Below are 26,173 nucleotides of genomic sequence, written 5' to 3' on the forward strand. Positions count from 1 at the left end.
GGAAAAATCTTGAAACTCTTAAGACCGGCAAGTTCAAATGTTAAGTGAACAATGAAATCGGATACTTGTAGAAGATTGATTGCAAGTCGAAATGTTAATGGAAGGTCGTCCAACACAACAGGTGGCTCGTGTATCAATCAATTTTGAAAATTGATAGACAGTAAAATCCATTGGAAAGCAAGGATACGTCTTTAATATTTCGTAGGTGTGAATATCAATTGGAAGACTCAATCAGAATGGCTTCCTTTGTGTCATCTTTAATAATAATTAAACACTGACATCCTGTGAAAATGTTGTTCATAAATCGCTTCCCACTTGTCTTTGATTGTTTTGCCAGAAGAAGTGCACGACTGTCGATCTGCCGACAAAGTGTTAAAACTGCATCCTCAAACATTAGGTTGATGACCTAATAAATACTGAAAGGTGTTTTTGCTTTAAGGGTAACACACCATAAGAGGTAATCATGCAAATGGCGATCTTTGATTTGTGTCCTGATTAACTCATTGTGCTTTGTATCAAAACTTATCTTATTATGGCTGATCTCGTTTCTTGTGTAGCTCGAGGATTATAAAAGAAATCCTGTTGGTATAGGTCAGATAATCGCGCTTAACGTCTTTTAAATATAAATTGTGAGTGTTGGAACATCGCTCGACACTAAAAATATGAAGCGATTCAGCTCTTATTTTTTCTTGGCAATTATTTTATTGCGTGTTTATTTCACGACTCAACTTGATAATGGCACAATTTAATCCTCGAATTTGGACTTGTGACAACTTTCCATTTCTCATTCATTGTCAAAATTTGTGAAAACTTATTCAATCTGGGTCAAGACAATAAAACTGAAATTTGCGATTGAGTTTTCCCTTTACCGTTATGTAATTTTCTTGTATCTGTAGGAAATGCAGCACGGAACTGTTTTGTAGCTTTCGTATCCGCAAAGAACAATTCGATAAATGTTGACAAGCCTCGGCTTGATATGCCCGAGGTACCATATTAGCTGCATTTCCTGCACGTATATTCATCGACCATTTAGGTAAGTACTGTTGTCCATAAGAAGAAGTAGAACTATTAAAACCATTAAATGCTACGCTATTTAAATTGTGTGCTTTTAAAAATAGCCTTAATAGATGCAATATTACGTTTTGTCCATATAAACTCACTTCAAAAAAGATTCGCGCCAGTTTGACTGTCCTTCGTTGACTTGCGTCAACGCAAAGTTCTAATAGATGCAGCAAACATTTTCTCAAAGAACGCAAACACGTAATTAGTAGTCCGTACAAGGAGTAACCTCGTTGTTTATTAAAATTTATCGATATCTCAACGCTAATGTTGGCGGACTCTTTGACTCTTTCGACACTTTGCATATTTACCATTCCAAGTGTTTGAACAAAGAAACAAAGCTGCTGTTTTGACAACAATGCAACCTTACATCAATCGTGACTCGAATCGTTCCCACGTTCAACCAAAAATTCTATTTTCTCCATGCATAAAAATAAAATTTTAGTAGGTGTCGATATTAGGATCACTCAAGCTTCGTGTTTACTGATAGGTAGTCTAAATCGCATAATAAATCGAATGAGAATAGAAATACGACTTCCACCATTCTGTAACAATATTGGACGCACATTGCAACTGGATAGGTATTTTTAACTTTAGAGGCTGATGCCCCCTACATTTAAAAATGGAGGAGCAACCCAATACGTTATCTCCTATTTTTAAATCACTTCTTAAGGTAGCCATGTGATAACACCACTTCCAACTCAAAAATTTTGATCCGTTTGAAAAACCTTGAGAAAAAACTGATTTGCAGTTGCTGTTGCTGCTGCTAAGTAGTAATTACCAAGACCAAATCGATGTAAACTATAATTATTATGTTAGATTGATAAACGCTCTACACCGTGGACTAATCCGCAATATTCAATTTAAATGCTACCTTGTTCCTTCGCCATTAATAAATTATTAATTAGTATGTAACGCAATAATAATTTTTATCAACCATGTTTAGTTCTTAGCAATTTAGTACACTTTAATTATACAACCGAAAGCGAACCATCACTTGTAAATTTGATTAAATCCCACTTTTCTCGTGTTAATTGAAGCAATAAAGCTGTATCAAGCTTTATGAATATACAATTAACTACTTTCAATTTCAACACAACCGCCATGACGATTGATTAGATTTTTAGGGTTCTTACAATAAACATTGACATTGTGAAACCTGTTTTAAAGAGATTTGTAAACACAATATCATATTCCTTTGTTACGTCGTCTAATTTACATTTTGTATCTGATCAAAATAATACTCCGTAAAATCGCTAATATAAAATTTTGTCTCGTAAAATCTTATCGATGGAAAAGTCTTTTCAAAAAGATAACAATCATTTCGCTTAGAAAGTTGAAATTTAAACATCCTTTGAATTACAAATGAACTGAAAAACTCGCGAAAGTGAAAAACTGAAGCGATATTGCAATAAGTTCCGACATTTATAGTAAAAAACCTGTAAATAACATCGACAACCACAATTTTTCACACACAAAAAAATGACACGAAACTATGCTTCAAGAATTGGGCAAAAAGAATTTTAATTAATGGTAATTTATTTTTTACAAAAGAATCCAATAAAATTGCAATAAAATTTTAAATATTTTAAGATCAAAAGAGAATACGAGGCACCAAAACTGAAACAAAATTATTTTTCAACAATTTTCTTCAAAAATATCTTGTCAAAATGCAGAATAAATTTTTAAATTTATATTAAATGAAAGAAAAAACAGCATCTTTCTTGTCGAAATAAGCAAAAAAGAGGTATTTTTATTGTTGAAATGGGGTAGGAAATTGTCAGCCAAACTTCTCACCTTCGAGTGAAAATTTTCTTCTTCTACTCTTCAAAAAGATAACGATATCTTTATAATTTAAAAGATAAAATACCACAAAACATAAATGATTTAATCATAAATCTTTCAACGATAAACGACAAAAAAGCGTGAGAGTGTAATCCATAAAAAGAGATTTCGGTGCGAAAAGTTATGCAAATGGCCAATTTTTCGATTCAAAATGTACAGAAAGCGCCAGGACCGGTAGCAGTAGCATATCTCATGTCAACAAATCACTTCCATTGCCAGATAAACGCAACAATTTGAATGTTTACAAGATTTCTCCTTCGTCAGTTCACGCCTAATACGCTTTCACCACTCGATGTTTCCTTAAAACCCTAAAGAGAACGGACATGTTAGGTACTTTGACTAAACAAACATTACAGAAAAAACGCGACATGTCCGAACAATGGGCAGTCACAATGGTAATTTCTCATGACCCACTTGTTCGCAATACCTCCATTTATGATATTTTTTGCGAACAAGCGGACAATGTTTATTTAAACACAAGAAGAACGTGAAGTGGGGCCATATGGCCGATAAACATGTAAAAGAGGCTCTTGAAATAGGAATTGCTAGAAGCTATTTCTTTATCTAGTGATCATTTTTTACTCACGGTTACCGAAATAGAACCTCGGGGACTCACCTGAAACAAAAATAATTAGTCAGTTTGATAAACAAACTAAAAATGGGGCTATTCTTTCTAGTGCGTTACACGTGTCTATAATTCTTGATTCGAGTTGGATTCTAATTTTAAACGTCTCAAATTTGATCCACCGGAAGTAAAATTAAAGATCAGCACATTACAACTACATTTCATGCAATAAAATCGCACATGGTGTAAGTGGGTGTCGAGAGAGCCGTCAAGGTGTCCATCTGGTTCAAACTAATCACAGGCGAAAAATAAGCCTTTGCCAAGTGAAGAGTAATCGATTCAAGTCGCTGTCATGTCAGTAATTACGTTTAAAATTTGTAAATAGTTTGAGAATAGAATAAATTAATAAATCGAAATGGCCAATGAAGATGTGACTCGAATGTAAATTGCGCCACCTTCCGCCACTCTTTCTTCGAATGACTTTGTAATTTTTGTTAAGAGTCAACAGCATTTAAATTGGTCTTGTACGCTAATAATGCACGGTCTGTGACACTAAATCAAGCGAAAAATTTTTGATTGGACATGTAATTATCATACGAGTGTTGATTTTTAACGTTCATAAGATGATATTTGGACCAAAGTAATTAGAAGATTTATTGCTTTTTCTTTGTGAACAGAAATGTACTTGTCACACTAATTTACACCTGTCTGATGTCATCTCGTAGGTGTTGGCAATGTAGTGAATGAATTAAATTGCTGTTTGTGCAGCAACTTTTTCAAAACAATCTTATTTTCACGCTGGGAACCAAAATCAGACAATAAATCACGACCTGCCAGTTTTCCCAGCAAAAAGCGCTTTCTTTAATTGTATTCTTTTACACCTTCGTTAGCCTTATTTGTGTCCACAATGTTTTTACCGGGGATTATGTCCCACAAAAGTGGTGTAAACACTAATATATTTAGCAAATTAACACCTTTTCCAAGTTTGTCACGACTTAAATCTGGATAAAACTTAACACAAAAAGAAACAAGTTGGTAAATATCTCTCCTACAAAAAGGTATTTAAAGAAGCAATGATGTAACACATTTTAATTCAAATTTAATGAAGGTATAAACAAAATGTGGGTATAAACCCAAATGATATCTTTTCATATAAAGTTTATTTATGAATTTTAATACTCATAATATTTATGTTACAATTACATTTGTTCCTGATGACTAACAATTTTACTTTTATACTACAGCGAAAAACCGCAAACAATTTGGGCTACTAATTGAAATAATTGTTTAATATTGCAAATTAAGTTGCGAGTGCTGTTAAAAACTTCTTAATTTACACCCACCAATTACGTAATGTTGAAAGAGCATTATTTTTGTAAACCAAAAAAATTTCGTTTTGTCTAAAAACAGACTAAAATTACGTTTATATTAAAATGTAGTTAGTAGCTTTCACAAATTTATATTTAAGAATTTAACTCTAAATACCCGGCCAAAAATCCAAAGAATTACAAATAAAACGAAAACGAATTTATAAGAAAAACGAAGAAAACACTAACTTGTGTTTATATTTTATTTGTGGAACCATTAAATTCGGCCACTACCAAAATAGTTCGGAGTAAATAAAATAAGTATAAAAAATGCGCTAATTTCTCACATGTTGAACAACAACATTGTTACATTCATAAATTTTGTTATTGAGAAATCATTAATAAATTTGTAGAAATCATTAATTTCCAACACATAAGTCATCTTAGTATCAGTGCTATGAGAAAATTAATCAACTTAACGAATCTTATTGTCTTCAGATGTTCCTTTGTTGTCCAGATGCTATTTTAAACTCCTTTAAGAACACGTATGTTCCATTTAATCTAAATGTTTGCACCCGATTACAATAAAAAATTGAACAATTGCCAAACTGCAAACAATTTCCGGTTAGAACTAAACCAATCGAAAAAAATCAGTATCCTTGTATCGCTTCGATTTGTCCTTTCTTCTGACCCAACAAACACCACCTACGCGCCTTTTTGCGCCCTCTTTCCATCAATCGGCGCCAAAGTGGGCTGTTGATGACTTCGATTTCTTCCAATTTGTTGTTGGTCAAATTCACAAACATAATACGTGTATAATTGGCCAATAGATGCCGCACCCGCAGCTCTCTACGTATATCTTTTTCTATGATCGAATCCATTAAGTACGGTAATTGCGCCCACATGGGGAAAATTAAGGACGAACGGCCCACACAATTCACAACTGCCAGTTTTTTATTAGTTTCAATCAAACTCGACGCGAAAGCTTTGATTAATGTCCCTGATTGGGTAAACAAGAAGGAATTCCAGCGGAAACGGAAGGATGCAGGAGAAGAATTTTTGCACAAGCAAACATATAGACTTAGTAGCACATTTTTTGACATCATAATTCCTATCAAATTAAACCATTTTTTTGAAAACTTAACACTTTCTCGTTTCACACGCGAAAATATGTTTTAGATGAAAAAGAGCTAAATGCCAATTAGCGTTTTGTCGAAAATTGCCAATTTGCAAAAACAGTTAGATGATATCAGACCGGTCCAGTTTCAGCGACTTGCAGTTGACTTTCTCATCATTTTGCACTACTTCTGATATAAAATATGACTCTCGTATGACATAAATATTTTTTGCAATTTGTTGGTAGGTGTTTGTGCATCAGACCCACATAGATGATAAATTATGATACTTTCAGTCCCATCATTATAAAATTTGTGATGAAATTATCAATAGGTTGTTGTATTTTTGATTTATTTCCATCGTGGGTAGTAAATTAATGCAGTTGCACAATATAATAGAAAAGTCGCCAACTATGCTTATTTATTTTTTTGTGTTAGTGCATATATCGAAATGTAGGAAATAAGGTTATGAACATTATGTAAATTTTACACTCACGCGCATATCTCAAAGAATATTCCTCACGATCGTTCATTCATAAATTTATTTTAATGTCATGAACACAACGAATTAATTCTTATGAAGTGATTAGTAGGCATTTAGTTAGCAATTATTCAACTTATTTTCGTCGTAAATTTCGTTTTTTTTCACTACCTTTACTTTTAATTATATGTAATTATTATCACTAATAATAAATAGACAGCATTTATTCCAAATCAAAACAAACACTCCACAATGAATTTTTTTGCATTTAACGATTTTTAATTGACCAGGATATTTCTTTAATCCCCCAGTTATATAGAAATTAAACTTGCAAATATTTACTGATTAATATGGCGAAAGGATGTAGAAGAAATACACCAGAGCGTGATTTTTACAGCCGGAAATCCTTTAGATGTTTGTCGTTTCGGACAATATCCAGACTTATCATAACTTGATTGAAGTAACCCAGTTTTGTGGACATATGCCTTACCAAAAATGTTTGGGAAACTTTCCTCTCTTGTATTCAGATTTCACTTTTATTTATTACAAGCGAACAAAACAATAAAGTGAAAAGGGAAAAAACAATGTCGATCTCTGTGACTCATTCGCATTTTTGTTGTTTTATAAATAATTATGCGAAACATATGGCATTCTACACTGTCCTACGCAAATCATTAAATGAAAGTTTATAGCCACCTAAGCTCGCCAAATACCTCTAAATCAAAACTATTGTTTATTCCGATTGTTTTTCATTTTTATTACTTGAGGATAATCGTGAATTTTAATAATATTACAACGTGTTTCTTATCTTGAAAGATCAGAACCTTGATCATTTTAGATAATTGATAGTTCGAGTTGATTCGTCCCGTATCTGGGTTACCAATTGCTGAAAAAGAGAATCATCATTTTCTAAGTGATAACATTTACCATCTCAAGCATCAATTATCCAATTACAAAACTGAAGCAATCAACAACAGATATAGGAAAAATGTGGGCAATTATCTTTAATTAATTTTTCAATTTGTAACAACGCTTCTGCTTGAAAATCTACTGGAAGCGTCCACTAATTACAAAAACCGACGTGGATTTTTCCTTTTGTGTTCATAATCGACAATGTAATTGGATTAGATTGTGTAGATACAGATATAATTAAGAGTGACTGAAATAAAACATCCTTATATCTTACGTGAAACGGCAGATCCACATGTCTGTAATTATTTTAATTTTCCAGTGATGGAAAAGGTGTGGCTATTTAGACGAATAATTTTCAAAGTAATTAAGCTATTTTGAAAATGTATATGCAATAAAAACTTCTGGTCAACAGATTTCTAAAAATCTTAAATCATAAGACATCTGAAATTGCAAACGCTTTTATCGCCAATAAAACGTGCCAAAAATAGGTATTTTAACAGACCCTCTTGGCGTCTAGAAAAAACAGCAATTATAACCAACGTTTTTTTTTTTAACACAAAACATTAAAATGTTACAAATTTTCCATAGGAGGTCTTTTGTGTATGCAAAGAATATTATAATGTCAGCTTTCTAAACAGTTCCGAGTATTTACGTACAATAGGCACTTCTAACGCACCAAAATGTGCACTAACAATGCTTTCAAAGAAACACTGCAACATATTATTCGTAAAGCACAAAACATTATTTTTCAAAAATAATTTGTTTCGAAATTCTTACAAGATTAATTCGAACACTCCGTAACACTGAGAGTAACCAGATGCTAACTAAATTCCAAACCAGAAGTTATGCAAAACTACATGTATGCAAATATTTCAAATCGTTGTGTGTTACTGCACACTCATATTGATTGCTTTGTTGCGGTCTATTTATCCCGACTAATTATCATCAATTTAAAATAAGACATTGTTGCCAACTTTTTCCATCCAATTAATTAGTTTTCGTATAAAGCAAAGCCCAACTGTTTATCACGAAATACTCAAAGTTCGTTACTTCAGACACCACCTTACATAAATACCAAGGATGACTCGGAAGATCTACATGATTCAAGTATAACGTGGGTGTGTATAACCGGACCAATCCTTTTTGGAACTTTGATCATCTCAGCTCACCACGACGCCTCATGCTAAATCCATCAAAAAAATCTACGTTTAATCTAAACAAACTACCTGTTTTGAATTTAAAATTACATCTGCGATATAATAAAACTGTTATTTTTAATTCCGTCGGAGTTTAATTGTGAAAGAAGGTCATGGTTTTATCGACTTGTGGTTAGATGCAAGAATCGTAGTCTATGCTACATAATTTCTATTTCTCCAAACCCTTGTTTGCGAAAAACTTTTGTAATCTATTTGTTCAAATACGATGGTCATCGCAAATGAATCATCGAGTAATAAAATGACCAAGTCAAGTAATGACAGTATTTTGGGTTGTGATGTCATCTGCTTTCCAGCGTATCAATAAAGCACGTTTTACTTTCATCTAAACCCATGGATTAGTTCAGTTTTGCTTTAATTAAGCAAATTAAAATGTATTCTTTTTCGACATAGATCACAGGTGTGTTGGAGGAAAGGTAACGGAATTACTCATGTACTGGCAAAGTTACAAAGATTAAAATAAAGACGGTATGATGATGTATAGCCAGATGATTGCAGATACGAATGTGACCAGAAAGCTCTTTGATGTATGAAGCTCGGAACTGGTCCGGAAGTGAACAAAGCTGACGCTTTGTTACAAAGTGTTGTTAAATTGGAGGAAATGTTGCAAAGTTCGATTTTAGAATAAGAACTAGTTTTGGAACAAAAAAGAGATAAAACGTTCTTGGATCGACTTTCAAAAATCATATTTTTCTACAGTCATGAAGATACTTGAACTTTTCACATTGAAATTAATACGCAAAATTGGTCATTTGTGTTAGATGCGCAAGACAATATTTCTTGACAAAAATCGATCAAAATTTTGCCAAGAATAGCAAAATTAAAAACTTTGAAATTGCTACAAATGCACTCATAGGAGTGCAAAAAACCCAGAAACGTGTTAAAATGTTGTAATTTTTGAAAAATTTTGTGAGGTATGAATATATTGGATTAGAACAGAGAAACAGTCGGCCGTTGTGGCCGTTTATTGTTTATTTTATTAAATATGTTAACTTATCTTCTTGTATTTATTCATTTAAAACAACAAATTAAAATGTTTAAATCACATAAAACTAGTAAAACAGACTCATGTAATGGGTCATTCGCATTTGATATTACTCGAAACGAGAAAATCGCAAATAAATAAAACTGCATTATTAGCTCTTAATAAACTGATTTTTGTTTGAACAAGTAAATAAAGCTTATAATTTACCGGTTTGAACGTCAATATTAAATAAGCTACAGAAGCGTAACATTGAAACATTCAATTACATAATTATAAATACAGATTAAAGATAAAAATATTTAAAAGTTTAAAACGTTATTCTAAACCGCAGTTAACTTCCTCTTGTATACCCTTTACTAGATACTACTTATGACTACAATTACGTCAATACATAATCATTAAATTTAAATGTAAATGTGAGACACGATATGTCTCTGTGGTCTACACTAGTATTTAAAAAATAACAATTAATTTAACGATTCTTAAAAAAACATTTCTGCGATGAGTAGGTAGGAATACCTACCTATACCTATTATCGTATCAACAAGAAATTACTCCCTAGGATTTAGGAATATTCGTGAATAGGTTGCTACAAATTTGGTTAGGTTGGTTTGTAGTGACAAAAAAGATATCGTAACTAGTGTCAAAAATGTAAAATAAGTCACCTGTCAGCTTATATAGATAACTCAATTGATAGTTGACAGCAGGTTGAAAGAAAACGTCAACCGTCAACAACAAGGGGTAACCAACCCTAGGTATTCAAAATTAATACTGAAAATTCTAATTACAAACAACATGAAAAACGTAATTTTCCTAAAAATTAATTTCTTGTTGACAAATCTGTATTCATCGCAAATATATGGTATCACCATATGGTATATTATACTAGGTATATACTTTTAAATAAATTTCTGAACACGGTGACCTGTGACTTTAAATTAGGTTGGCAACTCTAAATTATAGGTGATATTAAAATGTGTTAGACGATGGCCATAACGGCGGGCGCCCCTCGGAAATGGATGACAACTGACTATAAAAGTTTGACATTTAAATTTGATAGTTTATGTTGCCAACTTAATGTCATAGTCATGAGACACTTCGATCAGAAATTTATTTGATAGTTAAATGAAAATGTTGCAATTGCCCGATTATATCACTATTCCAGTTAAAAAATTATGAACTGTGTTAAATCTTTAATTTTAGAGGCAATTGCCTTTGTAGCGCGTGCCAAAGCTCGTAAAACAATTAAAAATATGTCCATAAAGTGCAAGTAGTTTGCGCAAAACTAGGTTTTGGTGTTCAAAAATAACAAAATAAAGTATAACTATTTATTTTGACTTAGATTGAGTTTATTTGAATTTGTTCCCAGTTGATAAATGACTTGACTTTTCATTTTAACCATTGAAATATTATTGCGCTTAAATAATAGGTCAAGATTGTTGACATTTCACGTTTCGCATTACTTCGTGAAAAACATAAATGCAAGAATTTGCACCGAAATAATCTTATTGCCAAAATCTATTCATTTATATATTTGTTCAAGATAATATTATCGAAGATAAAATGATCGAATAACAGCAGCGGAAATTCTACGTCAGGTAGGCTGCGATTTACTCGTCAACGCCCACTATTATTCCGGTTATAGATACTCTATAAATAACAGTAGGTATACCAGTGTTTTGGTGTACATAGTCGTCTTATCATCGCGTTTATGTACACAAATCGAGCATTTTTAGAGACTGTTAGGTGGTAATCTACTACTAGGAGTAGCAAAATGAATGTCATTTCATTTGACGCAAAATTTATGCAATTAATTTGAATGCAAGTTTTGTACGAAAAGTGTTGAAAACTCCGAAATATTCCCCGATTCTGAGAAACCTTGCACATATTATGTGTATTTATACTGACCGGTAACAATTTCAGGCATGCTGCCAAACAAGCAGTGCCCATTCAACATTAATCAAAATAAAATTTCAGTACTGCTCCTTGAAACTACCGTTCTGTGCGAGCACGCCTTATTGGTTTTCGGTAAAGTATATACAATTTTTTACGAGCCGACTCGTGTTTAATTGCCGGCATTCTAATAACAACACTCAAATAAACATCCATTTAGATGAAATATTTACATTATATGCTTTACAATTTGAAACACTAGAATTTTTTGTCACAATTTACTCAAACTGTATCATTGAAATCTCAGTAAGTTCCTGCTACAAATTTTAAAAGAAGTCGTGCTATGCAAGTGACAACCACTCCTTGAAAATAAAACAATGGAGCATAATAATTGTTTCGGTAGTTAACTTCACCCTAACATCGTGAACAGATGTTACAATTTAAATAAAACGAAATATTACTTATAGATGAAATCTAGAGCCTGAAATAACTATAGTGTAAACTACTCTACTACATTTTCTGTGTAACTACAGGGAGATTCAAGATTGACAACGACATACGATTTTTATGAAATCTACGTAATCATGAAAACCAAGTCGAATTGTACTAATTTTCATATGCCATGTAGTACCTGGTGGCACGTACTCTCAAGTTTTATAATTAGTACCCAAGTTTTGTTGAAATATAAAGATTTTTAAAGTTTTAGTAGTTGTTTAAATAGCGAAAGAGTGTTTGCAGTTACAAACACAAAGGCATCATACCTATAAAATGATCCATGCATAAAAGATGCAAATGTTTCAACATATTTCCCACAAAATTCTGTTCAAAACACTTATTTTGAGATTGAGAATCCAGTGATTTAAAACTTGGTATAGTACTTACCACCTCTTGAGGCAAGAAATCAAACAATAAAAAATGAAGCTTTGTTATTAATACATATTTAAAAACCAAAACTTGAAACAGACCACTAAATTTTCCATAAATTGAAAAAAACAATTACGTGAGCGCAGAATTTCTTCTGTAAATGATCTGAAAACGCTATTTTGAGTCTTTTTGAAAGGCTTTCGTTATTCCTAAAACACTGAAATAAATAAAATAAATNCGAGATAGCAAGATAATATTTGAACTTGATGTTAAGTACTCAAATATTGTCTTACTTGCACTTAAACTGCCATAAATTGTACTTCACCTAAATTAGAAATAAATAAAATAAATTAATGCTTTAACATAAGTGTGTACAAAAATTTGTATTGCTCTCAATTTTTTCTTTTACGTCTAGGTAGATTACATAAAAATTCCCATGGTATCAATTTCTAAAACTTAATTAAATCATAATAAGATTTGTTACGTTTAATTTCTAATTCAAAAAATACTGATTTTGTCTTGTTTTCGTAATCTCAATAATTATGAATTACTCAAAAATCGATTTTCTCTTCTCATAGTTTTTTCTTCCAAAAAATTGTGTACTTATGTCCCTACTGATGTTAGCACATTAAATAATCATGTAAATATTGTAATAAATGCAGAAACTACATAATCAATTTAGAAATTATAGTTCTGAGTTTATTTTTAAAAATATTACTTTATGAGAAGAAGAATTTTAAATGCTGTAGAAAAATATTCCAAAATTTCTAAATACATATTTAGCCATTTACTTACTGGTAAGTAAACTCACTAGGTAAACAACAACGTTACGAAATCCAATTTTTTGGTGACAGAAATAAAATGTTTTACCTAATTAATACTAATAGGTATGATAAATTGTCTAATTATAAAATTACCTATTAATAAATTAAATTATTATAAGGTAACCTTCTAAAGAATGCAGATATAGATTTATAATAAGCAATTTTAAGCTTGATAATGTAAAAAAAAACTTAGCTCATTTCACATCTTTTCAGAATTTGGAAATAGATTTAATTTTTTAATTTTTCGTGACAAACTTGTAATAACAAATTCTTTCTTATGCATAAAAGATTAACCAAAAAGAATTATAGAAGATAAATAAGCAAAACTTTAACCTTTCTCACACAGGCAAACAACAAGAAATATTACTTTTGATTTTATTAAAAATTATAAAATACTTTTCACATTTTATTAAATTTAGTTCCCGTTTAGCGTTTCATTTATTATTCTACCAACTTACGGATTTCCCCACGAGCGATATTAACCACAGATTTTCTTACCTAGAAAAGAACATAAAAATGAATTTCCTTTAATATTAAATAGGTGACGTTAGTAAAAAAATACGAAGAATACAAGTGTTCAATTATTTACTTATATTCAAAGTCCGTTATTTGCAATGACCATTTAACTTTTAATAGCCTCGATATTAATTTGTTAAAAGAAAAACAGACTTCTGGTCGGCTTCTATTACGAAAGTAAGTAAACTCTGTTAAATGCTAATTAGGTAGGAAATAAACATAAAACATTAATATACTAAGCAGATTATGTTATTTTGTAACATATGTATCTACAAATCATTGAATACGTTACATTTTTGCTCATAAAATTGCGAAAATAACAATAAGGTAGCCTCAACATGGTCTGGTTTTCTGCCGCGTGGAAGGTATTCTGAAGACCAAAAAAGAACAGTTTTATAAATATTTATCCAAAGTACGTCTTTATTATCTTGTAACAAATTTCACATCATGTAAAATGTAAATATGTATTGTCCGATGACTCCATTATCTTAAATTAAGCATTATCTAATGTTTTGTTTACACTTTTGACTGATAAATGACCAAAAGTTGTGGGTGATGGGTTTAAAAATACTCCACCTCTAATAAATAATTTATCATATAAACATAAAGTAATTTTTGCAATTCTTAATGGCTACTCTTAGTGTTTATGTCAATTAAGGAGTTTAAATATTCTTTTTATGTTCATTTTGGCGTCTGTTGCGTCACGCAAGACCCTCACCAGTGCACGATCTCCCGCTGAGATTCTTCTCCAAAGGGAATTTGATAAAAAACCGTCGCACCTTGCTTATAATAAATTGGAAATAACGTTTCTGTGGAGAATTTAATTTAGCCGACATATTTCCGTAATTAATCATCTTTGGAATGCTTCAGGTTTATTCTTTACAGGCGTAATTGGCGTAACATTCCCAGTAATTCAATTTTTACATTAATCCAATTTTCACTTCAATTACAATACAGCCTGAAGGAAAAATCCATTCGCAACACGCATGTCCCACACTTCACCCATTTTCAAAATGCGGAGCATATGTCCCACCCCCCCGTGCAATGCTTACGACCAACCGTCGAATCATACACCGGGATATACACACGTGATACTTTCAGTGAGTCCAGAACTGAAAATAGCTCTTCAACAGTGTCTAAGAATAAGTCTGTTTATCCATAAGGATCAGTCGCGCTGTTGCCATAGCGAGCAATTTGAAAATCTTTCAGTGGATTTCTTGCACTACTGCTATTGCCTGATGACGTTTTTCACAATCATTATGCAAGAAACGTGCTGAAACTCACCGTTCCTGAATGCAAAGCGGTCGTATGACCATTGGACGATCGGGTTTTCAGTCATTTTCATGCGTGATTCATCGACATGTGTGCTGATTTTTGATTCCGAATTGTATTTTTAAATTGCGTAGGTAAAGCAATTGTTTGAATTAAAACTGTAATGGAGTTTTCGATTAATTCTAACTTATGTAATAGGATTATTTATAGTGTTGTCTTTAATGCATGTATGTTTCCATACCAAGTTGACAAATGAATTGTTCATTGACCTAAAGTACATGAAGGCATGTTGGATTTGCATAATCTTTCATTCTTTTGCATCATTAAATAGAAATTTATCTCTCGAAAGTTGGTATTTCTGATTATGTTGTTTCTCAAAGTCCCGATGACACATTTACACCGTCTTTCTCGCTATTTTATGTTCAAATTTTTTTAGAGAATAACTTTTAGTTTCAGAACAATGTTTCTAAAAATGTCTACTTGTCAATTTTCCTTTCAAAATAATATACTACGAAATGTATGCCATTGCATCTGGATTCTTTTATGCGATAAATTACCTAAATAATTATTAAAATACCATTTACAATTTTGTCTTCAGCTTCTCGTAAAATGTCTTTTTGCTACCTGTACATAATTATTGTTTTAAGAAATCCATTACGATGTTAGAAATAAAAAAAAAATATTCCATTTCTTAGCATAAAATCTGTTGCAAATATATTCATTTTACATCGTATTTTGTTCTTATTATGATTAAATTAATGCTGGTTAATTCAGGATGTACGTTAATTACACCATTATCTTCTTCAATTGTAAATCCAATAGTGTTAAATCAGGTGCAAGAGCCTCACCTAAGTGGTTCTTTTATGTAAATCAAAGTTCTCACAAAGAAATTACAATTTGTTAAGCAAAGCAAGGTATTCATTAGGTAAGCTGACCAACTTCAGAAAATTCAAAATCAGAACGTTAATAAAAATAATTCTAATTTTATTCCAAATCACAAAAAATATAGATCTTAGTAATGTATCCGTATAAAAACTTAAATATACCTATGTAAAAGAATACATACAGGGTGCGCCAGAACTCGTGCCCTAGAAAAAAATGCCATATAAGGTAAGATATCAGGAACATGGAAAAAATGTTTAAAAAATTTTATCTATAAAAATGTGGAAGTTATGGGGGTTTAAAGTTTGCAATTTGACTCTATTTATTTCTGTTAGAAAAATAATAATCATTAGTATCCTTAAATAGATGTAAAAAAATATTAAATGTCAAAAAATAAATGTCAACATTTTTTTCATGTTCCTGGTATCTTACCTTACTTGAAAATTTTCTCTGGGGCGCGAGTTCTGGCGCGTATAGGAAGCAAAATATTGACATAAAAACAAAAAACAAGTTTTGGACCCTAATCTAATAATTAACATATTATAGTTATTAATTATACAAGAGGATAAAGAAATTGTTTATCTACGAGTAAAAAGGTTAAGTTTACAAATTACTTTATTTCACAAGACGATAAAAGAGTATTTTATCTACTGAAATTAGTTGATAAAATGCAAACAGTAGATAAAAATTACTTTATTTCACTAGACGATAAAAGCCTACTTTATCTTATAAAATTAGTTGATAAAAGCACTCTTTAACATTGAGTACAAAATAAATTAATTGTTTTGTGTTAATTTCAATTTTTCTTTGTATAAACTGCTTTGAGAGCTCTTTCATTTTATGCAAACATTAAAAAAATCTATTCAAGCCTAATTAATTTGGTCATTATAACCAATTTTTAAGTATTTATACTTTCAATTGAATTTTTTCACAATGACCACATTTGAAATGACGACAAAAAGAAAACTTTAACTTGAAAAGATTTCCCTGCAAATAAAAATCTGAAAAAAAACTGCACACTTTGGTGTGTTGGACCTTAAATCTGGACAAATCAGGACACAAACGTAAAACAGGACAAAACAATAAAAACCTAGTCTAAATCAGAACGGTAGGTCACCTCATCATTAGATATTTTGCATAATTTTGACCACCCATTTTTTTCTATGTAATTAAATTGAATTTTTGCATGTTAAATGGCGTTCCTGAAGCCGTTCTGAACAATAAATCAAAGTTCGAAGATTCACAAAATAAATCAAAACAAAATTTTTGAATGTTGAAAGTTTTTTTTCAAGACAAAACACAAAAAGTATGACACGAAATATCAAACTTCTTTTCAATTAAGAGTCCAAAGTCAAAATTTGTCCAAGTTCAGTACAATTTGGCGAACCTATCAGCACGTGGGTGGCTACACAGTCAGGAAACCTCGTACGAATAAATAAAACTGCAAAACCACAATAAAAACACCATATTTTTATTTTCCTTCTTCATCATTTTGCCACATGTCCCCTCGAGCTCTGTGAACACCTCTGTCGACTTAATGAACCTGCCCGTTTCAATTTTGACGTTATAAGGTCGCTGCATCTTGAACTAAAGGAACAAGTAGAAAGAATCTCGATGGCACCTGCGGCTAAAACGGGCGAGGGCAGACGTTCGGAATTCGAACTCGTACCATGGTAGAGTCATCGCGACCAACTGACCAACCAACGGGACATACGCAAATGATCATAAAGAAGAAATTATGAACCCCATAGCTTCCTCTTGACCGATGGGAATGCAGAGGAAATCGCCTTGTACCACAACCTCAAAGTCACGCTGCAATTGTTACAGAAGCCAAGGCCGTGCCTTCAAACAAGCCGAGGCGGTTTTCAACTTATCTATGACTCTATCTACAGAATTAACTTGGTTTTGCATGAAAAAATCGCTCAAGTAGTACGTTCCAAAAGGATGTTTTGGACGATGGCAAGCTCTGAAGATTTATGGAGCAGAATATGTAAAATAGGTGTAACCAGTTTTTGTTGATAATGAAAAGGGACTTCCGGGTTAATGAAGCGATTCACCAATGATCGGAGTCAACTTTATTACAATATTACTTTGTATAGTTTATTGTTGTTAATTGCTACTCTGTCCTTCATTCTCTCGTTAAACCGCAAGTAATACGTTTAATCGATTAGATTAACCTATAAATTATCTGATCCATCAACATCTCGTAAAAACTCTTCACTTAATGCAATTCTTCAAAGTGCTACGGAATGAGTAAGACGACATTTCCATTTCATAAAAAGCACTTTGCAATTAAGGTACGATCCTTTTATGTTTGTAGTAACATAAATTTACATCCACACAACTGTCCTAATGATAATTGACCAAGAACAGAATAATAAAAAGTTGATTTTCTTCTCGCAAACAAATAATTTTCTTAGCTCTTAGGCGACTCACAAATAGGTGAGGCTTAATGATATAAAATTACTAAAATCATCCGTTTTTATGGCGATCTCAATTTTACCTCCCCCGATCTAAATGCACCTTTGATTATCTAATAATGCAGCAATTTTAATGACTCAAACATAAAATTTTATGTGACAAAGGTCAATTCGCAACTGCTTTTTTACTGCCAGGAATGTGCATAAAATATTAAAAATTTGTCTATTTTTAATTATGACCTTTCATAAGTGGGCATATTTCTTTTACATTATTGCAAATTAAAATTTCTATGCACTTTTCTTTGATCTTACTTTTTTATAAGATCAAGACACATACTACTAAGCTTCGGATCAAAAGGGCCTGTAATTCTGAAATTAAGTTGGCAACAATGAAGCACCTTACACCTTAGAAACCCTCAGTTGTTTAGAATACATTTCTTGAAAATTTGCTACTTACTCCTGCTTAAATATAAGTGTGCCAGAGATCAATCTACAACTGCTTTTAATAACCATCAAAAATGTGAATAAGATGTCTCAAAAATCGTCTATATTTAATTTTGATATATCGTCATCAATCAAATTAAATTAAATTAAATAAGTGCCAAATCTCTTATCAAAACTAAATTCCACTAATTGTAAGGAAATTGGAATTATAGTCTATTGCCAGATATTAGTATTTACAAGAGAAATAAAAATTTTCAAAAATGACTATGCGTTTGAAACAGTCGAGCAACATTTCACAATTCAGGTTAGTTAAGAACTTAGCCAATCATGGCGCTAAAAATCCCCACAGATTTGTTGCCAACTTAAAACACTTCACAAAAATGTTGCAAAACGTGTAAAAATTTTACTTTAGGGTAAATTATGATAATGAAAAGTTGAAAAAACACTATTGCTATAGAAATTGTATTTTTTTAATTCTTAGTCGTATTTGAAAATTAAATAGTTACTGCATCTTGGTAGAAATGACAACTAGTAATTTGTAACAAACATGACCTCATCTATTGCAATGCTGTCCGTCTTTGGTATAATAATAATGATACAACTGTCACCTCAAAATTACGTATCATCTAATAGACACAAAACCTTAATAACAGAACTAGCATTAAATATCATTACGGATAAAAGAAAAAAATCTGACACTAATCACGAAAGTATCTCAATCCGAGATTATACGATTTGACTTCATGAATAAATCTCACTACACATTCCATGATAAATCAGCTTCTAGCGCATTTTACACGGAAACCTCTAGAAACAATTGTTGTCTTCACGATTTTCTCGCGTTATGCATAAACAGTGTGCTATTAATTAGCAAAATAGGTGCGGTCATAACACAGTGAGACAGTCAACTAACGTAATAATTCAGGTGACAAGGCATAAGCCATTTTTACTCGTTACCTCATTTCAAAGTGTGCGTGCAAGAATCATTTAGTTCTACTCTTTTAATAAGAACAAAGAGTTATATTATGAAATAATCCAACAAAATTTACCTGAATCACATGGCACAATTTTCGATTTTAAGAAAATAACGCAATTCTGCAGATAAATTCAGAGAAAAGTGCAACAGGTGTTTATAATAAATTGACGTTTATTTAGGAATGTAAATTGTAAATACCGCAGGCAATTTATACAAGCACTGAGTTTTCTTGAGTTTTATCATTTTTGTTGGGTAACAAAATTTCAAAAATATTCATAACACACTGCCAACTCCCTAATTACTCGGATCGGGTCTAAATTTTATTTTTAAATCCTCTTATGATTTATGTAACATCCACGACAGAAGTTTATGTAATTAAAACGATTAAAGATGTCTACTTGAAACTAGGCTCCAGTGAGATAAAACATCTCCAAACTAAACCAAAATAATCCCTTCGTATTAAATTATTCCCCTCGAGAAGTTTATCGATGAAATTAAAATTTTACGATGACTTGTATTGGCAAGTTTGCAGTTTTATTACCTGATGGTGCAGCTAACAAACACAAGAAATACAAAAACTGGTTGTCGATAGCAACATGTACTCATTTTAGCTTCTGCATGATTGAAAACAACAATGTTATCTGACAAAAACAAGATATTTTTGAATTAACACATTGTATCGAAGCTAATTTAATTTTTGGCATTTTTTCGTGATTATTTGCTTTAAATAGTTTATAAATATCGGCGACTTTCGCAAAGCCTGGATATTTATAGACAACTTTTGGAACATTTTATGGAAATTACTTCCACCCTTTTTTCAACATGTTGCTACTCTGAAAAAGTATATGCCAGATTTTTTTGCCAAGATCGTTATCTACTACATTTTACAATGTGATGAAACGAAAATATTTATTTTAACAATTTTGGAACTGACTACAGAAGTGGATTCTGACCAGTTCCACAATAATGAAAAGATTGTAGGTAAGTTCCAGCCTCCAGCATTTTGACATAATTGTAGTTAAAAAATTTAAAATATTGTATATAATTTCACTTTTTTTTTCTTTTACAACACCCGTTTTTGGAAAATGGACTATATGTATGTAGGTTTGATTAGCTAAAACCAGAGATAAATATGTATATTTTTTAAATTATCTTCATAATTATGTATTTATTCAAATAATTAAAAATAAATTCATCAAATGAATAATTTTTTTATCACAAACAAAGGTAAGCTAGGTGTGTAGTCTGTAGTCACATATTTAACATTATGACATTTTATAAATGATGTCACAGGAACCTATAAGTAAAAATAAACACTAAGTAAGTAATTATTTAAAAAAATGTAATCAAACATTAAGAATAATAATTTATTAACACAACATTGTTATCTTGCTATTACAACTGTAAAAACTTTTTATTTTTGTATTTTTTATTTCATCACAACTCTTATAACTGTAACATTCAGACAAATTACGTTTCGTGTTGAAAAGAATTCAAAATATTTCGTCGGACTTTTTTTCCAATAAATCACCGAAAAAATTTCAAATGCATTTAACTGCAAGGCAAATAGCCAAGTTGTTACTTAGCCAGACTTTCCAAAATCGTCTCATTTTTACTCTCAGCCGATAAAATGTCATTCACCTTTAAACAAGAAGGAAGCACAGGAAAACTTATCACATATTTTCATGATTATTTTAGCACAGATGATTGTATTACAAGATCAACTTTGATCGTTTAAATACGATAAAGAATATCATCATGTCGTAGCACACTGAGATCAAAAGGAGGCAAAGAAAATGTGTGCTATTTGAAGTGATTCAACATCTCGATAAGCATAAATAAAATCTGATTCTTTAAAACGTGATCAATAGCATGTTGTGTGTCAACATTATCTCCCATCGTGACGTTTTAAATGACATTTGCAATAAAATCACTCCGAACTTGAAACATTTCGTCAGTAGCGCTTAAAAATTTATTCAAATAAACATTTGATATTTATTCCGGTCAGACTATGACTCCGGCTAACCGGATTTTAATTTGAAAAAGCAATCAACCAGTCACAATAGGACAAATTCCGATACCCAATCAAAATTATCTGAAAAAGTTCGAAATCTTATCTCCATCTGACACACTATTAACCAATGAAATCGTACAAGGGGTGCATAACAAATGACGACTGAGCGCAGGTATCCATCAACCTGTTGCGCCCATGGAAGGGTACCATAAAATAATGAGTAAGTGAAGTGGAAAAACGTCCAGTACGCCCACACGTGTTATAAAAAACTCTAATATTGACATCATCGTCGGTAATTGGCAAATGACTTATCAGAGTAGTCGCTGCTTTGTCTCAGGACAAATGAATTTACTGAGCCGGTCTCCGGCGTGGCGATCGAGTTCTCCGAGTTACCTACATACCGAGGCGGCGAGCGTAATAAAGCCACGCCTGCCGTTCATAAATGTTGTCCAAGACAGCACAATTGTGTGAAATTTCGAAAATTTTCGCGTGTTTTTCCACACCGGAGAACGAGTCTCTGGGTTGAACGATCAGAAGCGGCGCGTCTAGGTCAACAATACGTCATGACCTATCACATGTTTGCGATATCGGCGATTTAGGGGAAAAAACGCGAAAATTCGGCACGCCACTGGCAGAGGGTCGTTGCAGGGGGCGAAAATTCGCCCGGGGGGCAAGTGGAGCACTCACCTTCGTCCAAGAGACGCTCGACGTGAATAAACACATTGGGAAAGGCTGCTAGTTGTTTCCTATCTTTGAGTAACTGTGCTAAATAGTCCGCTATGCTCTGCGTCGAGGCATTCGTTGTATCACACATTTTGTATAACAAAATGTCCCACACGTTCTTTGCTAACTTTTGTTTACTGGGGTGATTTCATGGAGTTTTTAACACGAACTTTCTCGACGCACTACAAAATATAACTGAGTGAAGCAGAAAGAGCAACTAGGTGGTAGGAGGTATTAAAGTTGAACGGGAGTCCATCACTGACTTGCGGCTGCGTATTGGGAAAGTCGTCTCTGCGCACTTTGAATTGGCCTTATAAGGGGCGCCGAAGTTTTTCGGATTTAATTTAATCTCTTTGGGGGTTTGGATGCGAAGGCGCCACCACTGGCTGTTACGCATACCTTACGAGGAACGGAATTTCAGCGATAATGAGACAAGTGATAAGAAATTTGACGAATATTTATCAACAATTAGAATTTAGAATGCTTTTTGATTTAAAAATTTATTGATTTCTCAAGTTTTTGTAAACACGTTGGAATTTTATCATATTCCAACTCGTGGTTAAAATATTTCTTAGTTCTTGCTAAATCGTAGGTTCAGGGCCGTAATCAGGATTAAAAAGCAAAAATCTCTAAGTACACGTTTTTATTTTAAATTGAAATAAGAGATCCTAATTAAACATAAAAAATACAAATTAACTCACAAAAGTAACAAAAAATAAAACAAATTTTTAATACTTTTTATTGTTACAAATTTAAACAGGAGATAGAATATTCATTTTTAAAGCAAACATTTTCTATGAACATATATCGAAAAATGCTACGCAAGGAGTGCGTTTTTTAATAGGGTTTTTTCCAATATTTCCGAAATCATTTTAGAAAAAAATTTCAAAATTTGGTACAGATGATAACTTTCATACACCTAAACAAATACAAAAATAAAATGTTGAAATTTTTAATTAGGGGCTTCTTAAACTAGATGGGATTAGTGTAAGAATTTACTCTTACTATTATGCCTGTGATTTCTTGCCACTTTCAGTAACAAAATTTCATAGTTTTTCATAAAAAAGGTCTTTTATGTTTTTCCGATACAATTTACGGATTTACGGTAAAAATCGGTATAAAAATTTATGTTACAGACCATAAACAGCATAAAAATTAAAAATTAAATTTGTTTTACCTTTTAAGACGCCCCTGATTAAAAATTTTGTTATTTGACATTTGTTTAGGTGTACATATAAAGGTACCAAATTTTGTAATTTTGTCTATTCTGAAATATTAGGAAAAACCCTTTAAAAAACGTACCTTTTTAGGGAGTGTAGCTCCCTTTCATAGAATTTTTCGAAAAAAATTTGTCTTAAAATTAAATATTCTATCAACTATTTAAATTTGTACCTAACAATAAAAATAAAACACTGTAATTAACCACCGCCTCCTTAATCAAATGTATCAATATCCCGCCTGGGCATTTCGTAAAAAATGCATCGGAGCAGTGATTCCGATTTTTTCTTAGTTACGGGGGTTACTAAGGAAAAACTGAATAATTTTTAATTATTAACGAAAAATAACGCAATTAATAAATGCTGGGAAGGAAGGATACAACAAAACTAGATACGCCAGGGAGAATTGATATTATGAGATTGAACCCTTTAAGCTAAAAAACTGGATTTGTCAAAAAAATTTCCCCAGATTAAAGCGCCAACGGGAATCACTTGAACTCAAAAAATGCCCAGGCGAGAAAAGGATTATTTCTATGGAGACGGCGATGAATTAACACATGAAAAATTAATTCACAAAAATTTAAAATTAACTCACTAAAATAACAAAACAAAAAAAACTAAATTTTTTACACTTATAACACTATACAACAAAGTGCTCAGCATTTCGGGAGGAGGGGGTTTGAACCCCCTAATGCCCCACTTGGGTACGGCCCTGCGTAGGTTTAAGTAGGTACGACCCTTAATTTACATTTTATTGCAGCGTTATTAACTTTTGCCATATAAATTCTAATTCATAGAATTTTAGTCAATATGTGAAATATAAGTGAAATCCATAAAACTATCTAAGTTAACTTTGCTATTTATCATATAGTCTGCTATTTCTTTAAATGGAAATTACCAAGTCAAAATTTTGGTGAAAAAATTGGTAGCAACTTGTCTCTATAGCCACAAATTTTGTTTGCTCTTTGTTTTTGACCCTAGAAATTTTGTTAAAAAACATGGTTATGTTTTCCAATTGAGATGTTGTCAAAATTTTGACTTTTATGAATCTTGTGTGCCTGTTTGCTCTTTGAAAGTGCTATAATTGAATACCTGAGGACAGACATCTGTACCTAAGGTCTAAAGACAGAATGCAGTGCTACTAATTTTGATAGAGCCACACTGTAAGTAAGTACAATGTTGTGGACAAAAATAAGGATCTTGCTACAAAAACTTTGAAGAAAACGGATGTATAAGTATATGCACAGAAAAAAAGTTTTAGCAAAAGATACAAGAAGCTATTATGGCAATAAATTTTGTGTAATTTATGAAATGAGCTCAAAGTTGATGCATTTTATAACTTCTTCTTCAGCTTTAGTTTCAAAATTGTTACTTTTTCATCTCGTTTCTCAAAAACGATGCACAAGACACTAATTTAACTACATTCTTTCCGAGGTTCTTTCTCATTCATGTTTGTTTTGTATTTTTGTCAATTTTTTGCTAAAAATTAAGAATGTCTACATTTTAACAGGCCCTTTTTCTGACTTCCTGCTTGCAAAATATTCGTTTCCAAATTTCTAAAAACTGTTGGCGGTACCGAATTTGTTCCTTTTTTGGTGTTTCTTTATTAAAATTACTATGAATAAATTTACTTGTCGTGCCAACGTTAAAACTGTTTGGTATTTCCATTAAAAAAAACAGACTTTATTTGTAAAATAATCTGATCTAATTTATGGAGGTATTCAAGTAAACATATGCTCGTTTCACAGTAAAAAATTAAGACAAAAATTGTGTAGATATTCCCTCTACCTCATCTGGCATAAACCAGACTGGATTAGTGTCTTTACAATGCCAAAAGAAAATTTGAAGTTTTGCGAATACTTATTTTGTTGTACCTACACTATGTAAAACATAGTTGGTATGATACTGTGAAGAAAACTGGACTGAAATAATAATTTATAAAATACTCATAATTTTTGACCTTCATTTGTCGTAAAACTTTGTAAACAATGTACTCAATTATTCACATATTCACACTAAATAAGTGACAAATCTTTCACTAAGAACATTCTGCCACTACTTCCTTTTTGAGCTCTTTTCAGAAATTTTATGACTCAGTTTCATTTTCATTTCTAAAATATACCTATATTTTGCTATTAACAAAGAAATTTGTAAATTGATTAATACCTAATAGTCCAGTGAAATTAGACAAAAATAGAGCGATCGGTGGAAAAAAATCCTAGAGAGTTACAAATTTTTTAAACGCTTTCTTTATACTTAAAGCTTACAAAATTTCCTACAAAAACAGTCCTTGGTATTTTTGTTGTAGGATTAACCGTAAGCGAGTTATAAGGCTTACAAAAAACATCATTTAAAAAAATTTGCTTTGTGATTTGAAAAAACTGACAGTAAATTGAATTTATTGGGTGCAAAACTTCATTAGAGAGTTTATAAACATTGAAAACCGAATTGCAGTCTTGTTCAGTACAATATTAATAAATAAATGATTTAATAAAGATGATTTGGATAAAATAAAATTTGAATTAAATGTATTGGGTCCAACAATTTATTAGAGGGTGTCACGGGGGTCCATCAAGTCTTCCGGGTCATCCTTATTATATTATATTATAATTATATTATATTATATTATATTATATTATATTATA

The 26,173-nt window shown here is 31.6% G+C and overlaps 1 protein-coding gene across 5 annotated transcripts in view; it reads right to left on the reverse strand.

The window, feature by feature from the left end:
* LOC123006933 (protein held out wings) overlaps nucleotides 1–22,541 on the reverse strand; it is a 33,242-nt gene extending 10,701 nt beyond the window's left edge. For 3 of the 5 annotated variants that reach the window (XM_044401876.1, XM_044401874.1, XM_044401873.1), the window contains exon 1: nucleotides 22,276–22,541. In XM_044401876.1, the coding sequence (XP_044257811.1) occupies nucleotides 22,276–22,402 (127 nt within the window). In that variant the 5' untranslated portion in view covers nucleotides 22,403–22,541. The remainder of the gene's footprint in view (nucleotides 1–22,275) is intronic. The other 2 variants (XM_044401872.1, XM_044401875.1) reach the window with 1 other exon arrangement.
* Nucleotides 22,542–26,173: the final 3,632 nt, after the last annotated feature.

Source organism: Tribolium madens, unplaced genomic scaffold (genome assembly GCF_015345945.1).
Source record: "Tribolium madens isolate multiple individuals breed KSU strain unplaced genomic scaffold, Tmad_KSU_1.1 Scaffold_3;HRSCAF=73;Tcas5.2_LG2, whole genome shotgun sequence".
Lineage (NCBI taxonomy): Eukaryota > Metazoa > Arthropoda > Insecta > Coleoptera > Tenebrionidae > Tribolium > Tribolium madens.